The sequence below is a fragment of the Ambystoma mexicanum genome, chromosome 1p (assembly GCF_040938575.1).
Source record: "Ambystoma mexicanum isolate Mex_15411 chromosome 1p, UKY_AmexF1_1, whole genome shotgun sequence".
NCBI classification, from domain to species: Eukaryota; Metazoa; Chordata; class Amphibia; order Caudata; family Ambystomatidae; genus Ambystoma; species Ambystoma mexicanum.
The window spans coordinates 968,875,718-968,892,982 of record NC_090921.1 but is presented as its reverse complement, the minus strand read 5'-3'; the positions used below and the strand labels follow the sequence as shown (position 1 = coordinate 968,892,982).

General features: G+C 45.5%; 1 protein-coding gene across 1 annotated transcript in view; it reads left to right on the top strand.

Moving 5' to 3' along the window:
• Window positions 1-16,807, top strand: part of JOSD2 (Josephin domain containing 2) — a 159,298-nt gene extending 142,491 nt beyond the window's left edge. The window contains exons 4-5 of the mRNA XM_069653773.1: window positions 6,880-7,074; window positions 14,601-16,807. Of these exons, the coding sequence (XP_069509874.1) occupies window positions 6,880-7,074; window positions 14,601-14,700 (295 nt within the window). The 3' untranslated portion in view covers window positions 14,701-16,807. The remainder of the gene's footprint in view (window positions 1-6,879; window positions 7,075-14,600) is intronic.
• Window positions 16,808-17,265: the final 458 nt, after the last annotated feature.

The window sequence follows — 17,265 nt, the reverse complement described above, 5'->3', positions numbered from 1 at the left end:
GGGTGTACTGGCTATGAAATTCACAGAAAAAGCTTTGTTAAAGAGACGTTATGGTTCAGTTGCACTAATAAAAGCCCATGCAATTCAGTGGAAAAACCTTGTAACCATAACGTCTCTTTAACAAAACAAGTAAAACCTGAAAACGCCAGAAGCTAAGCAACCATAAACTTGCACCACCACCATGCACTGCTAAGACTAACACCTAGGACATCAAAGATGACATCACAAATGCCATTCATGACATCGCTTATGAAATGTAATTCTGATGAAATGCCCCAACAAGGGGTTGTGTTTACAATGTTGGTTTCAACATATTGGGGGTGATTGGGAGACTTCTCATGAACTAAATAATGTATTAAGAGTATAGTTACCTAAATAAAACATTATATTGGAGTGTTGTTGATACGGGAACATAGTCATACATACACCTAAGCAATGGTTGCACCATACACTGTAGTACAATATTTGTATCTTTTAATTTGGGACAGTAAAATAATGAATGCAACCTTATCAGAATTTTGAGTAATGTTAAATATGGCATAAATAGCTAACAATTCAAGACTTACTACGCGCTTACTACATACTTTTGGTATTACAAACAATACATATGAAGACTCACAATCAAAACAAATGAGAGGCACGTATAGGAAAACTAAAGTAAGGAAGAAAGAAATGTCACCTGAAAATGTCAATAACAATAAAGTTCATCTTCATGTATACAAATTAATTGTGTTTGAGGCTGCTTATTGCCCCATGTATGTGTGCCATGAGCTGAGATCAAACTGTAAGGAAAGTACTTTAAGAACATATGAGGTTATGTCTACATACATAGCACCTTTTCAGTTTATTCAAATTCTTACTTTCAGTGAACAAAAACAACTAGCCTACATATGTCAATGAACAAAAACAAGTGGGCCAGGTATGGATGCCATCAGTGATGTCATCAGTGCTATTTGTGATGTCATCTTTGTCCTGGGTGTTAATTTTAGGTGTGTTTGCCATTGCAGAAGAGGACCAATCATTTGCAGACCTGTCTTGTTATCGCAAAAGGGAGCAGCCCAGTCCAAACTGCTATGCATCGTACCCCTCTGCATGACAGCACAAATATCCATAGGCCAGGACCATCAAGTGTTCAACCCCTCCTCCTCCCACACATATGTTTCAGCATTGTATGCTGTGACTTGTACGCTGTCACCAGACAATCCAGCTGCTTGAGGTGGCCAAGTTCAAAACATGGTGGGGGTTGCTTTTCTCCCACCATCTAGAGGGGCCATGGCCATCTGGATAGCCTAACATAGCAGGCATGTAGCTGTGGGAGGGGTGGAAACCTCCTTCTTTTGAGGCTCACCCCCAATTGCCTTCCAGTCCCTTCACCCGGAATCTCCTGGTGGTGCTGCTGCTGCTGCCGCCTCCCCAGGTAGGCTCATACCAGGTCTGCTAGAAGGCACTCCCATGCATCTGGGATCCACCCCGACCTTGTCCAAATAGAACAAAAAAAGAACTAAACATTTAAAAATTCCACTACTGATCTTGGCCCCCCTCACCAGATGCACATGGAGCTACTTTGCAATGACCTCCACACAATCAGGAAACAGTGCTGAGATATAATGGCCCATTCAGAAGCACTATATATGCTCCATCCGTGCATTGATGAGCTAGGAACAGCAAATGACACTGGATCCCTTGGCAGCGCTGGCGCAGACATCTTGAACATTTGTGGAGAATTCCTTTTGTTTGTGGATGCTCTTAGTATCCTTCATGAACCCTTCAGTTTAATTTGCAGCTTTTTTATTTGGTCCATAGTGTCATTGTTTTAGCAGATTTTACTTTGGCAATATTTCCCAAGTGTAGACTTACAACGTACAATAATTTCAAGTTGTGTGGTGCAGTAGCATTTAATAAGAGGAAACATTAAATTATTTCAACCAAGCTATGTGCTTAATAAATTTGGCTATCGAACAACCACATTGCGTACAGAATGAAAGCAGCACCCAGGTTATGTGAGAGATGTGACTTGACTTTTCTACCAGCAATTCTGGGACACAAACTGCTTCTTTTCCGCTGTGAGAAGAGGTCTCACAGTAGATGGTTTACTGTCTACCTGCAATACAACGATATTGGGGGTGGAGTGTGGGTTTGAGGAGAGCTCCCACTGTTCAACGCTGCAGTATTTTCTCAGATTGCAGTCTATGCAACCTGTGGCGACTCAGTTCCTGGACTTCTGACTTTCTTGGCTATGTTTTTGTAGAGGTAGCTAGCCAATCTGATAGGCTGTCTGATGCCACGCCCTTTGGACTCTGTCTCTAAGTGTGGCTGAACGAATCTGAGGTCACCAGCAATATTACACTGCAGGGAACCAATGAGCAGTACAGCAGATTTCTCCCGGAGCACTTTAAAACATGACCTCCTCACCGACCCCCAACCAAGGTTGGGCTCTATATTTCTATATCTGGACTGTACACTTTACTACATTTGCTAACCAACATTGAAACCTGTCCTTCTTTCCCTAGTTTCCACGCCAGTGTCATAATTGGGACATGTTTTACCTATTTTTCTGATGGCATTGGTCGGCTTGTCTCTCTCACATCTCCCGGTCCACACCTTGCTTACATAGACTTTCATGCAAATAGCACTGTACGTGCTAGGATAACGATCACAAAAATCAACAATTAAAAGAAGACCTTCTTCAACAACAAACCCTATCCAGGATGTTAACATAATGTAGCGCCACTAACAACAAGGTGTGCCCACCCACTCTTATATACTCTACCATTGGGAACTTCAGAGCTTTTTCCCAAGCAAATCTTGTGCCAGGCTGCAGGACTCAACTAATTACTCGACCAGATAAAGCAATAGGGCAGGGGGTCTGCCGTTCCTCCAAGCTCTCGAACCGTCCTACACTTATAGAGACTGGCCTGTCTTCTCTGCCCGTTCATGGCCCATGAACATCATCTGCTATACGCTGTTTGCAGTCCATTCATACTGACTGGCTTCGATTCTGGCATCAGGCCAAATCACAGGGGGCTTGAGTGTGGCGTCTTGGGGACTACCACCAGTTAGAAAAGGAGCAAATTAGTACACGCTTTGTGATTTTAACTACAGGCTATGTCATCGTAAATGACTCGCACTGCAGCATTGTTGCTTGTGGAATTATCCTTGTATTTAACTGGCAACAAATGATTTTAGCCATAAGGACAAACCTGATGACCCTCATCAGACCTGATGACATCTCTTGTAGTAAACATCACTGCATTTCAAAAGAACAAAGTAATGAATTGAAAAAGCGTTCTCTCATGTTCTTGGTAAATCACAAAAGAGAAGATGTTATCCGCCTCAGAAGACAGTGAGCTCAGATGATGGACGGGAATTCCGAAATGCATTGGCTTCTGATTCTGCGACTCAAATGTAAAGAAGGCGTGGCATGCATCATTGAAGGATGTGCACAAGAAAACCGGAGCAATTTGTTTTTATTACGACTTTTTTCTTTTGAAATGCAGTAGTGTTTACTACAAGGGATGTCACCAGATCTGATAATGCATCTTCAGTTTGTCTTTACAGTTCTATTTCCTGGAATAGTGCATTTCAGGTTTCTGTTACACACCATATACTGTTTAAAACATTTTTGTTTATAATCTGAAACTTGATACCAAGTGGTGCCCGCTCACACAACCCACATTAAACAAAAGATTTTAAACATGGTTGATGGATACTTGCCAGTATAGCGACTGTCTTTCTCTTTTGGCACTATCGGGTCCAATCCAAGCTTATGCAAGGTAAATATTTAGTTGGCAAGTATTTGCAATCTATTCATTTATTTAACTGGCAAACACATTTTTTTTAACTTTCAGTCTTCAGTTTGAGCTTTGGCCTGTCCTTTTTGGTCCAATCATTTTCTCCCAGGAGCCTCATAGATCTACTAACTTTATCTGGCAAGTATGCTGGGAATTAGCCATCCAATTTTTGCTGGCTTTGTATTTGATATTACTTTAGACAACAAGGGTGCCATTTCCAACAGAAAATACTTGCCTAACATAGCGAATCAGATGACAGTCCGGCTGTGAGAGTGACTTGACAATTAGCGGTGGATAGTGGGATGTTGGTGAGCCTGGTGTTGGTGGAACAAATTGAACATGGAACATAGACCTGGGACATTAACAAGGGGATGTGACCATCTACATACATGGGTCTAGTTCTGGGAGAAGTGAACTTTTGCATATAAACCGGTTGTAAGGCTTTCAGTTGCAGTCAATCGCAAAGAAAGATTCCACTCTGTGGACCTGGCATGATGTCAGGTGGTCTAACATCTCCTTACTCTTCTATGGGGAATGAAGCATCCACTTGGTTCTGATATGTCTAGTCTCATGTGCTCATGATTTTGCCAGGCCTCATGGGAGTTGGCATCATTCTCGCCATCTGCTGAATCTGCATCAGCAAGGTCATTATCCTGCAGTACCGAAAAGGCGGGAGGTCTTGTAGATTCTTTCCCCGCGGCCATCTGGTACAGGGCTGGGTGCAACATCTTGACCTGAAAATCCATTTTAAACCTTTCAAAGACATGCTTAGACTTAAAAAGGGATTCCTTCTGATCATTCGTTGGCCTTTGGGTGGGTGGGTGGGGTTGAATAGACTAGTAAGACCACTTAGTGTGAAGGCATCCCTCATGACGAATCCAGACGTATCCACTCGACTTCACTAGCCATTCGCTCAGGGTCTAGAGGTTTGTAGCACTGTTCATGAGGCTAAGTGTGCACCCAATGGGGTTGGATTGGCCTGAGGATCTTGGACTCCGGTTGGCGCACAGTTCTGTCCACAGAATCACAAATGACCCTCTTAAAACTCACAGCAAGGGTTCTGTGTGGGTAATCATGGTACCCTGCTGGGTAATCCATGGTCTCCACCCTCGAAATCCTGTGCCCCTTCTGGGTACACCTGCTGACTGCCTACCTCTGTACAAGTCTATTTCCAGTTAACATTGTTAATTGTCTCAAAATCCTGAGCTAGCCAAGTGGATGAGGGCCCTAAGCCTCAAAGATGAGTAGCGAGAAGACCCCATGCCAAAAGCAACATAATAAACTCTCCCTTTTCTCTACTGCTGAGGCAAGCGTACAAGATATTATACTGGGCAGAAGAGGCCAAGAGCCTTGATTAATTACAGCTGCCCAGTTTGAGGGGAATAACAGTAAAAACCATGCTGTGCCAGCCGCATGTGGAGAGAAAGGAAAGCAGCCATGTAGTCTGGTGCACGCCTGCGCCCAAGGGTGCTTCTAGCACAGGGTTGCTTGTGCTGCACTGCATTCGTCCTCCCGAACACTTTTGCTGCAAGTACGCCTGTTACTAAAGCAGGAGCCAAGCACATTGTCAGGATGAATAGCCACATTGTGGGCTCCTAATGCTTGAAAAACCACTTTGCACACCCCTGGCCCACCCCAAACTAGATTAAAGCTTGCAGGTCAAGTATTACAATTGGATCACCATAAACATCGGCCTAATACCAAATGTTTCCAGTACATGCACAGAAAATGTGAATTGGATATAATGGGAGAAGATGTTTGTTGCCGGTTCAAAAGTTCAAACAAATAATTTGCTTGGAAGCATGGTTAGGTTTATTATTATTTTTTCTCCTTTTCTTGCAAAATATTTTTGTAAAGAATGTGAATTATGACAATGAATAGACCCATAACCCTATGCAACCCTTTCACATTATCATCCCCAACCAACTGGGTAGCGTTTTATATTCATTCGATGCCAAGAGTTCTGTTAAAATAAACATTGGGTTTAGAGACTTCTTTTGACTGTTCGTATCCATTCAATTTAAGTGGGTACTGCCCTGAATCAAATCTGATCAACTTGCAAGATTTCTACTTCACATGGCATATTACACAGAAGATAAGTGCCACTGCAGCACGTTAGTGCATCATTGAAATGATCCACTTTGTCAGTCCAGGACTTTTGTAAGCTTTGCTACATGGTGAGCAGTTCAGATCATGACTCTTCGGTAGGCCACGCTACCCCCATAATGCCTTCAGGTAAAGTGTAATGTAATTTTCTCAGTACACTCCTCTTATAGGCATTTTCTTTGCCGATGTGGGGGAACAAAGTAATTTTTTTACAGTGGTTCTCCATCATGGGTTTCCCCCTAGAGGTGCCTGGGCGTTACCCTTTCTCCTATATCCGGAGTATGCTTGGAGATCTTCTCTTGTTTCTGCCATGCAAAGAAAGTTAGTATGGCTCTCTGGCTGATGCAAGGAGACTTTTCTTGACGGCATATGATTCTAGAAGAGATCCATTTAAAGTTAGGATGGTACAAGCAAGTATTTTTTCTTTTAACTACCCCATTTCACTTTTTCAGATGTAGTCCTTTCATTTACTCTAATACAGTACCTTCTTTCCATATTGAGCCGGTCACATTTACGTTCGTATATGTTGATAAAGGCATGCTAACTCGAATCTAAGCTACCACCCAATAGCGGTCACACTTTCACACAATTACATTAACTTGCACGTACGCACGCATTCACACTTACTAATTTTCCTATAAAATGCAGGAACCTTCACACCAGTGGGTGCTATCCTTTACAATCACTCTTAAAGAGAAAAAAAAGTTGAATATCACAATTCTCTTCTGTTTTTTGGTTTTAATAATGTTTTTGTTCTACATCGAACAAAATGCCCTTAGTTGTTTACTAGAGCGATTTATAAAACATGAACGCATGATTAGACTATTAGACTGCAGGTGTAGTCAAGGAGGCATGATTCATGTTCTTTCATTGGGGCTGGTTGGACATTTAAGATTGAAGTACTCCAATGCAAATTCTAACAATGTTGATCGTCGCCCTTCATCTCAAGATAATAGTCACACTTATCTTTTCTTTGTATAAGGTCATTGGACAAGCTGGTCCTAAATGAGATCCATGGATTTATCTTGAATATTCCATCACATATCTCGCTGGGTATTTTGTCTTTGCCGATCCGACGAAAGCACTGGATTGCTGTCCGCGAAATACACAGTGTTTACTACAACCTGGATTCCAAGCTGAAGGCCCCAGCAAAGATTGGTGATGAAAAAGAACTCAGGTAACTATTTCAGGAACTGTATTTTTTGAATCGCACAGTAAAGCTTTGACCAACCTTATCTGGAAAATGGTGATGACGCACAATTTATATCTGGAAACCTTCCGTGATTAATGTTGAACTAGTGGTTCCATTGAAGACCCAGGTTCATGAATGCATTTCAAGAAGCTTACCATTTAATTGAGGTGTGAGTGAAGTAGTAAGCAACTATTCACCAAATGTAATGAAGTCCGCATGTGTACTGCACCATGTACCACTGTAATGGTCTCCCACTGTCACAGCTTGTCCTAGGGGGCACATTTTGAAACTGTGCATCCAACTCCTGACTCAACCTTCGAAGGGATTGTGTCCTCTGACGTATTCCACATCTATGACAGTTGTGTCCCACAGCTGTGCACTTCGGAAACTTTTCAGCAGAGGGCGCCCTGCGTCGATGGCGTCGAGCCGATGTCCCTCTAGGGCCTCCATTGAGGGTCGACATCACAGGATGTTATATATAGGACGCACAGCGCCCGTTGCCTCGGTTCCGGTTTTTCCGACCGCAAACGGGTTAGCTTCATGAAACTCGACGGCACGCCTCATGGATCCTTCGAATCTTTTATGATGTCCATTTCTCTGACCCCTTCGACTTCAAGGTCCGGGTTTAAGACTTGCCAGGACTGCAAGTCCAAGATGTCGTTGACCTGCCCGCACCTTATTTGATTGTGGTGCCTGGGTGAGTCGCACGACACCGACGACTGCTCCAAATGCCAGTCCCTTACATCCAAGGCCTTGCGTGAAAGGAAGGGGAAGCTCCATGCAGGTCAGCCTTATGAAAAAGTCCTGTAAACTCGGATCGAAGTCTAGAGTTTCCACCGACGACTGGAGGGGCGACTCTCTGCGTCGGGAGGAGGCTCGAGGTTCTCGGTCTCGGAGTGGTTCCCGCCATTCCTCATCTTTGCGGCACTCTCGGAAGCGCCGACACCGGTCGCCGTCCCCGTCCTCTTCGGAGGATGGTGCCGTGCGTACGGTCGTCTGTCCCACGAAGTCCTCGACACTGGAGGAGTGGGCGTCGTTTAAAGAACAAATGATGGTGATTTTTTTTCAGTCGCAAGGCACGGTTCCTGTTGCGACTTCTCTCGAAGCCGGCAGAGAACGCTCTCGATCCGTGGCTTCCCACGCCTTCGGGCTCGGACTCGCGTTCCGACTCCCACTGGAAGCCCTCGAGGTCCAGTGCAGACAAGAGCAGTCGCAAGAGCCGTGCGTCCAGGTCTCGGTCCTCGTCCCCAGCGAGACCGGTGCAGTCGGACTTGGACAATGCTGTTCCGTTCGATCAGCCCACGCCTGTAGCGGCGTTGACGACTAAGGTCTCTGCGTTGATTCCATCGGGCGGATTCCTGCGTCAAAGCCTTCGGCGGTCTCAACGCCAGTGTTTTCGATGCCCTCGGCGTTGAGTTTCTCGGCACCCTCAGCATCGAGGCTCTCGGCGCCTTTGGTGGTTTTTGGGCGTACTGTGTCTGAGGAGTTTCCTCTACATCTGGGAGGCCGGTATTGGGTGCCAGGCCCTCTTCTGTCGCTGTGGCTGGGTTTTCCGAGCCTTTGCCTGACCTTTTTGAAGAGGAGGAAAGATCAGACATTGGAGATCCTGTTTCTCAGGATAAGGCTCCGGGATTGTTGGTTGACAGTCCATTGGAGGAATTGAGGCAGTCCCTACATGATGCCAGTGGCCTGGATATGTCTCTGGAGGTTGAGTTTGTTAGGCCTGATCCGGGGGCTCATGCAGACTCTTCCTGCAGGCGGCTCATGTCTAGGGTTTGCAAATACCTTGGGTGGTCCACTCTTCCTGGGGATTTTGTTCAGGATGACCTTATGGACATCTTGGACCAAGGTCCCCCCTTTGACCCGGTATTGCCCTTCCATCTTACATTGCAAAAAAGGGTGTCTTCGGCTTGGCAGGCTCCAGAATCGCTTCCGGCGGTCAATAAGAATTTGGGGGGAAAAGTACCGCCTATCTGTTAGCAACGCCAGCTATTTGTCTACTCACCCCACTCCTGAGAGTTTAGTGGTTCAGGCGGCTACGGCCATCTCGAGGCAGCAGGCGTACCCTACCAACCCTGCGGATAGGGACGACAAGTGCTTCTATGGATGGGCTCGGAAGGTCTTTTTGTCAGGGAGCATGGCACTGAAGGCCGTCAATTCCACATGTGCCCTGGCAAGATTTACACACACTCTGTGGACCTGTATTTCCTACGTGGCTGAGCATATTGCCTAGGGGGAGGAAAGGGATGGCTTGCTAGCCATCGTGCGTGACGGCAAGGATGCTATGTGTGAATCCCTTCAGTCTGGGTTGGACACAGCAGATTGTGTCAGCCGGTCCATGGCTGTGAGCACCGTACTACGCAGGTTTGCGTGGTTGTGGAAGTCTGGGTTTGCTCCTGATGCACAATCCCGTCTTCTGAACATGCCCTTTGATGGCATTCATTTATTTGGCAGCAAGGCTGACGAGAGCCTTGAGAGGTTGCAGACCTCCAAAGCTGCAGCAAAGTCTTTGAGTGCTGCAGTACGTCAACCTCTGCCTTTTCATCCTAGGGGACAGCAATGGAGGGGAGGTTCCTTTTCTTTCTACTCCTCTTTTGGTAGATCGAGAGGAGCTGCCAGTCAAAGTGGCCACCGTAAGAGTACCCGTGGTGGAAACCAGGGTACTCTGGGTGCCAAAGCCGCTCGGGCAGTTGCCTCTTTGCCTTCAGGCACTGCCGCAGCCGCGTCAGCTCAATCATGAGGCCATGTCCCATGGTTCGCCAGTTGGGGGCAGACTTGCGCAGCATCTTGGAGAATGGCGTGCCATTACTTCGGATGTGTGGGTTCTGGATATCATAGCCCACGGCTGCTGCCTTCCCTTCCTTCGGCGGCCTCACGACAATCCACCGGGGAAGCTCTCTTTGAAGGAAATCCTATTCCTGCTGGAGAAAGGCGCCATAGAACTGGTGCCTGTGGCGGAGAGGAACAAGGGATGTTATTCCCCTTATTTTTTGATCCCAAATTAAGACTGGGGATTGAGACCCATCATGGACTTGCGCGGTTTGAACAAACTCCTCAGGAAGGACAAGTTCAAGATGGTTACTCTTTCCCAAGTCCTCCAGGCCCTTCAACTTCAGGACTGGCTGGTGTCTCTGGACCTCAAGGATGCTTACTTTCATGTTCCGATTCATCCAAAGCACAAGAAGTACCTGAGGTTCGCGGTTGGCGACTCGCACTTTCAGTTTCGGGTCCTGTCGTTCAGATTGACCTCCGCCCCGAGGTTCTTCACCAAGCTCATGGTAGTGGTGGCAGCATACCTCTGGAGAGGGGGGATTCACGTCTACCTCTACCTGGACGATTGGTTGAACAGGACGCATTCTCCTGAGCAAGCCCTGGATCATCTGTCCGTCACATGCCATTCCCTTCACAAGCTGGGCTTCTCCCTGAATTTAAAGAAGTCGCATTTGACACCTTCCCAGCGGTTCCAATACAACGGAGCAGTGCTTGACAGGTCCCTGGGGCAGTGTTCACCTCCCCAGGTGAGAGTTCATCACATTCTGCAGATGGTGGACAAATTTCAACGTGCCCAGAGTGTACCGGCGTTCGAATTCTTAAGGTTGCTTGGCCTCATGGCATCCTGCATTTTTCTGCTGCCAGAGGCCAGAATGCGGATGAGATCCCTGCAGTGGGCTCTCAAGATGCAGTGGTCGCAGTTCTCTGGCAAGATGTCGGATCCCGTTCAGATTCCGATCTCGGTCGACCAGGATCTTCTATGGTGGGCTGATGAAGGGGGCAGCGTTTTGGCAACCATGGCCTGAGGTGACGATCGTGACGGATGCCTCCCTCACAGGATGGGGTGCTCATGCCAACGAGTTGACAGCCAGCGGCCGTTAGTCTCCGGAGTCCAGACTCCACATCAATCTGTTAGAGCTGAAAGCCATCAGGCTGGCCCTGAAGGCTTTTCTGCCGTCTGTACGGGGGAGACTGTCCTGATTATGATGCATGGCCACTGTGTTGTCCATTACCACAACAAAAAAGGGGGTGGCAGTGTCACTCCCGTTGTGCAGGGAGGCGATGCAGCTCTGGTTCTGGGCCATCCAACAGGAAATCCTGATCTCGGCAGTTCACCTGACCGGAGACTAAAACACGGCGGCAGACGCTCTGAGCAGGCAGAGCACGGTCTCTCACGAGTGGGAGTTGGCTCAGGAAGTCCTTTTGTAAATCTTCTCCCTATGGGGAACCCCACTAGTGGATCTCTTTGCCACCAGTGTCAACCGGAAGTGCGAGAGATTTTGCCCGCGGGACTTTCTACCAAGAGGAGCCTTAGGGGAAGCGTTCGTAGTGGAGTGGTCCTTCCCACTGCTGTACTCGTTTCCTCCAGCCCCGTCATTCCTCCGGTGTTGCGGAGATTCGGTTCCCGAATGATCCTCATTGCTCCGGATTGGGCCAGGAGAGCGTGGTACACGGACCTTCTCGTCCGTCTTCCCTACCGAGACGATCTGCTCTCACAGGAGGGGGTGGGGGGGTCAGGTTCTCATCCAGAGGTCAGGTCTCTCAACCTTCACACTTGGTATCTGAAAGATTGAGATACAAGGATTGGGACCTCCCCGATGATGTGATGGGAGGTGTTGCTTTCAGACAGGCGGCCCGCAACAAAATCCCTGTACAGTTGTCGTTGGCGGAAGTTCTGCGACTGGTGCAGAGGTCAGAATGTGCATCCTTTCCAATGTTCCATTCGTGTGGTGTTGTTGTCTTTTTTTTGCTTTCTTTAGCCCACAAAGTCCTACAAGTGGGTACCATTAAGGGTTACCTGGCTGCGCTGTCTATATTTAAGCGCCCGTCTGAAGAGTGTTCTTACTCTAAGCTTCCTTTGATTTCACAGTTTCTGAAAGGACGGTCTAATGTCCCCTTTCTGGTTCCGGGTTGGGATTTGAATTTGGTTTTGAAGTTCCTGATGGGAGTTCCGTTTGAGCCCTTACCTTGTCTGCTGAGACTGTTGTCTTTTAAAACTGTGTTTTTAGTTGCGGTTACTTACGCACGCAGAGTGGGTGAATTGCAGGCACTTTCTGCCAAGCCACCCTTTACTGTTTTCCATAAGGACAGGGTTGTCCTGCGGGTGCAACCTTCTTTTGTTGCGAAGGTTGTGTCTGAATTTTATTTGAGCCAGAAAGTGGTTCTTCCGGCTTTTTATCCTCCTCCGCATCCTGGTAAGGGAGAGGAGAGGCTCCATAGGCTGGATCCTAGGAGAGCTTTGAGCTTTTATCTTTCACGGATGTCCCGGGTCAGAGTGGATGATCAGCTCTTTGCAGGTTATGCTGGACACCGCTTGGGTCAGGCTGTTTCCAAACAGACCTTGTCTAGATGGATTGTTTTGACTATCTCTGAATGCTACTGTTTAGTGGGGAAGGACCCTCCGGTAGGCTTACAGGCTCACTCTACTAGGGGTGTGGCTGCCTCCACTGCTCTAAAAAGGGGTGTTCCTATTCGCAATATTTGTGAAGCAGCCACATGGGCCTCTGTCCATACTTTTGGTAAACACTATTCCCTGGACTCCATCCATGGGCAGGATTTGGCCTTTGGTAAGGCAGCCTTCTATTCAGCCATTTGATTGGGCACTCTAAATGTCACATGGTTGCCACATATGGCAAAGTTATGAACCTGCAACTTACTGCTGTGCATTCTTTTGAACCTCTGCACTGGCAGCTCTGTGACCATCACTAAAATTACCTGCAACATTGTATCACTTGCAACTTGCTACTTCATCCTGGGCACATATCCCTACCTCTCCAAAATTGTCCCATAATCATAGGAACATTCCACCGGTTGACTCCACAGGCCACCACTATTGCCTTGACAATGACCCTTCCTTTGGCCGAAACACAGGTTGGCTGTTCTGCTCATGAATGTTGTTGATTCCTTACAATAATTGTTAACCGTGACCTGTTAGACATACAGGCCCCACTAACCTGAAGGCAAATTTCAATCGAAAATTGTTAATGTTCCCATACCAACTGGCCAATAGAACACTGTCACTGTCTTTCAAAAAAATGCTTCATGCGCAAAGTTTGCTTTTTCGGGGTACTTCGTGTGCGGCCCTCTACTAAGGCAAATGAAGCAGGCATAACGACCACGATATCAAACTAAACTGAAGCCCAGCGCAGGTAATAAATCGGTTCATTACCCGTCCTCCCTGCTCCTTCAATTCCTAATGCCAAGTGAGAAAATGATAGAAGGGGGAGGTGCTGCATGCGGGAACTTGAAGGCAAAGTTCCTAAAGCTATTGTGAAAGACGGTAAAAGATCTGAGAAACAACATTTTAGTAAGTGTTTCAATTATAGTTATCTGACGTCATAAATGTAAGAAGTGATCACAAGGCATTTTACAAGATTCTCTCGACTGGTTTGGTTCCACATCTCTGTAATCACAGGGAACGAAGTGAAGCTAAATTCTTTATTTGCATCTCAGTAAATTAGAATTTATTTCGATGTTTGAGGTGTTCTGGCAGACAAAAGTAAAAGATTCTGAATCAGCCCTCAAAGAAATCCACCAGCCAAACTAAAAAGGAAGTTTTGGATCCAACCACTTCAGCCAGGTCATGCTAGGGTTCTGTCCGTTTTTTGCCCCAAACAGCATTCAGCTTTTTAGAATTGAAGGCCTTTATGTGCCAGTGCATATTTGCTTATCCTATGAAATAGTCAAGATGTATTCTGAAATAGTCAAGATGTATAAGCAAACTTCAATTACATTGTCAGGGTGCAGCTACGTCAACATTCTGAGTAATCGGTAAGGACATCCTTTCTCTGTTTTGTGTGTACCATGCTCGGGAATTACCTTTTAAGCTCCAGCCAGTGACATATCCCTTGTTCTTAGAAAAGCTCTTGAAAATTAATGCTTTCTGCATTTCATTATTCAGGCACATAAGTGCATAAAATGAAATATGCATGCAGAAATGAAAGCAACTTTTTTTGTAAACCCTCGGAAAGCAGTTGGATTCTAGGGGGAATGGATAAGCACTGTTAGAGAGAATTTGATTTTTTTTTAAACCCTGGAAAAACAGAACCAGAAGTAACAAAACATACACTGCAAACAGGAAGCGTTACGTAGGTTGTAAGTTCCATAGACTGCCCCCTCTGCATGGACAGTGCGCTCTAAGGGGTTGTCCACGGTCAATACAAAAGAAGTGCACATGCAGATGATGATCAATCTCTCAATTAAAGACACTATAAAATGCTCGAAATGACCCCCTGAAACACATGCGCTTGGGCAGAGGAAATGTTACTTCATTGTCCACTACGAAGCCGCCCAATGGCGGGGGTGTTACAAGCTGACGGAATCCTCTACTACCGCACTAATGCCTTAGGTTCGGCAGAGTTTTAGATCCTCTTCTGTGTGTTAGTGCTGTGGCAGCTTAAGTGAGGGTCTTGAATGCAGATGTTACTTTTTCCGTTTTACTACCCGTTTTCTATCTATTTTCCTTTTGCATGTATATTTTCTCAGGCCTTATACTTTTTTTTTTTTTTTTAAATCTTCAGAGAGTTTCTCCACAATTTCATCTGCCAGGGACCGTGTGAGATCCTGCTTGTTGTCCGAAAAGAAGTTGAAGAGGCTGGGAGTTGGATGAGCACAAGCTGAAGGGAGATCAGAGTTTGGAAACGGACAGTGCTGTGCAAAAAGATCAAAAATCTATAGTATTTATGGACGGACCAGGACTTGGAATGTACTACTGAGTCACCAGTGCCTGCAATTGAAGCCATCCTGGCCTTCAGAATAATCTTTCATCAAAGATGCTGCTAGCTACCAGTTGCGCTTTATTGTACATAATGAACTTATTGAATTGCTTGTAGATTTGTATTCAGTGGCGGAGTAGATGCAAAGTTTTGACTTTGCTTGAAGTGCCACAACACCAGATGAGCCACTGACCGTTAATAGTTAAGACATGGAACTGAAACATACAAAAAGTCCAGCAATAATTTGAGGATACAAAAAGAGATTATTTTCTGGAGTTGGAGCTGATTTCAGTTTGACTCCAAAATCTGATTGCTCCTTACTCAGAAAAAAACAGGCTTGCCTTTCACATGTCCTGCACAAAAGCAGGCAAAGCCAAACATACCTCTATGTACTTGGGTACATTTATTGTTGCTCTCCGTGTGAATATTGAAGTGATGATGCACACTGTTGATGCCCGTTTCATTTATGAAGTCTGCCTGCTCTGTGGCAGACGTGCAATGCCTACATTTTCTTTAAAGTACACTAGCTTTAGATCCAACACCCAACTCCAGAAGGTGCCTATATTACCTTCCCTTTTAAGGGGCTCCATCCCAAAGAAACTTGTGCTTAGCGCTAATTGAGCCCTAGGACACGTTATAAAACATTCAAACCCAAAGACCATTGCTAATGTTTTCTTTAAGACCATGCTGCCTTAAATTGTGACATCTGCACATTACTTTTTTAGTTGCTTCCTAATGTGTTCTTTACTCCACTGCACACTTAAGTTTGATCGATCTATGCAACTTCCGGTTTCAGGCAAAGCAGAGATCTGTGGCTTCCTAATGATGCTTGGCTATTAATATGGATGGTAGGTTCTGTTATACCTAAATATGAGGTCATTATCTCAATTCCGAAGGCTATGATGAAATTCATGTTGAGGCAGTTGAATTTTGAATAGCCTCCCTGGACTTTGTCTTTGGATATAGGATGCTGGCACAGTAATACCTGGGTGATCGGAGGATGCAGAGATTACACCATGTGTTGTTTTTGGGTGCTGAAGTGACCATGATAAGAGAAACTACTTGATGCAGAAGTGACAACCTCCTTTTGTATCTTTTGAAGCTAAATACTGATATCAGACCATTGGCTGCTGAGGCACATCCCACAATGTTGTATCTTGTCCTGAATGCTGGGTTCGCTTGCAGGGAGCATATTATGGTGTGTTGAGGTTGTTGATCCTAGTTTCTGATTGGATATATATGTTTTTATAAAGCCCTCAACACTAAATGCTGCCTTGTGATACTGTGGCTCCCAGAGCCGGGGTGACTGTGTGACGGTTGCCCTAGATGGATGTGATGAGGTGTGTAATGCTTGGTTAGGGAAGCTGTGGTCATGCCGTTGGTGAGGACTATTGGATGATGAGATGCAACCATCTGGGCTGATTTTGTTTTATGTCCTGTTCCTGAATGACGAACCTCCACAATTGTGCTCTTGAAATATCTTGTTCTTGTGTTAGTCGTTTTACAAATGGATAGTCTTTGGTCAACCCCTTTGGGTGCTGATCTTGGATGCTAAGGTTACACTCAAGGATGTAGTCTTAAGTGACTACATATTCAGGGGTTATCCTGAATTGAGTTCACATTAACGGGGGTGGCATTGAACTCCATTTTGGGTGCTCATCAGTCCCCTAATGGGGATATTCCTGGTTACATCATTGGGACCATCATTTATAAGGTTGTAGTCCCACTGGAGTAAATGGTTTTAGGTTAGCCAAACCCAATCACACTCAATTCATCGTGACCTTACATGCTCCGGGCAGTATTAGAAGCGTCACAAAAAAGTGAATCTGTACCTTACAGCTAAAAGGACTATGAACACTTGTTTGCTCTGTCATTAACTCACTTTTATTCTATTCATTAAACCTTTATTTGTTTGTGCTCTAGCAAATCTGTATTTGTTTTAGTTCAATGTGGTTTTAGACTTGTTTTTACAAAACCGATATTTTAGTTAATAAAAATCCTGTACAATCATGTTTTGTTGCTGAGGTTTGTCTTATTTAGTCTTTGAATTGGATAATGTTAATTCAAATACAAGTTGAGAACTTGGTTGTACAAGGCAGATTTGAAATCTGAAAGACCCTGAATATTTAAAGCATACAGAAGATACTAATGGATTGAAAATGTGTGCAGGTTATCAGAGTGGATTACGTCTGGTTTGATTCCTTTTAAGCCATGTTTCAACAAAGTGAATGTATGAGCTAATGGGCCTCATTACGAGTCCGGCGGTAACCGCGGCGTTAAAACCGCCTGGTTACCGCCGGACTCGTATTACCATTCCGCCTCTGTGATTCCCGGAATTACCGGGGCATTACAACCCCGGTTTTCCAGGAATCACGGAGGCGGAATGGTGTTAATCTCCATTCCCATCGAGTCCTATGGGACTCGATGGGAATGGGGATCATGGAAACACCGGCAGCATCTCATAATGCTG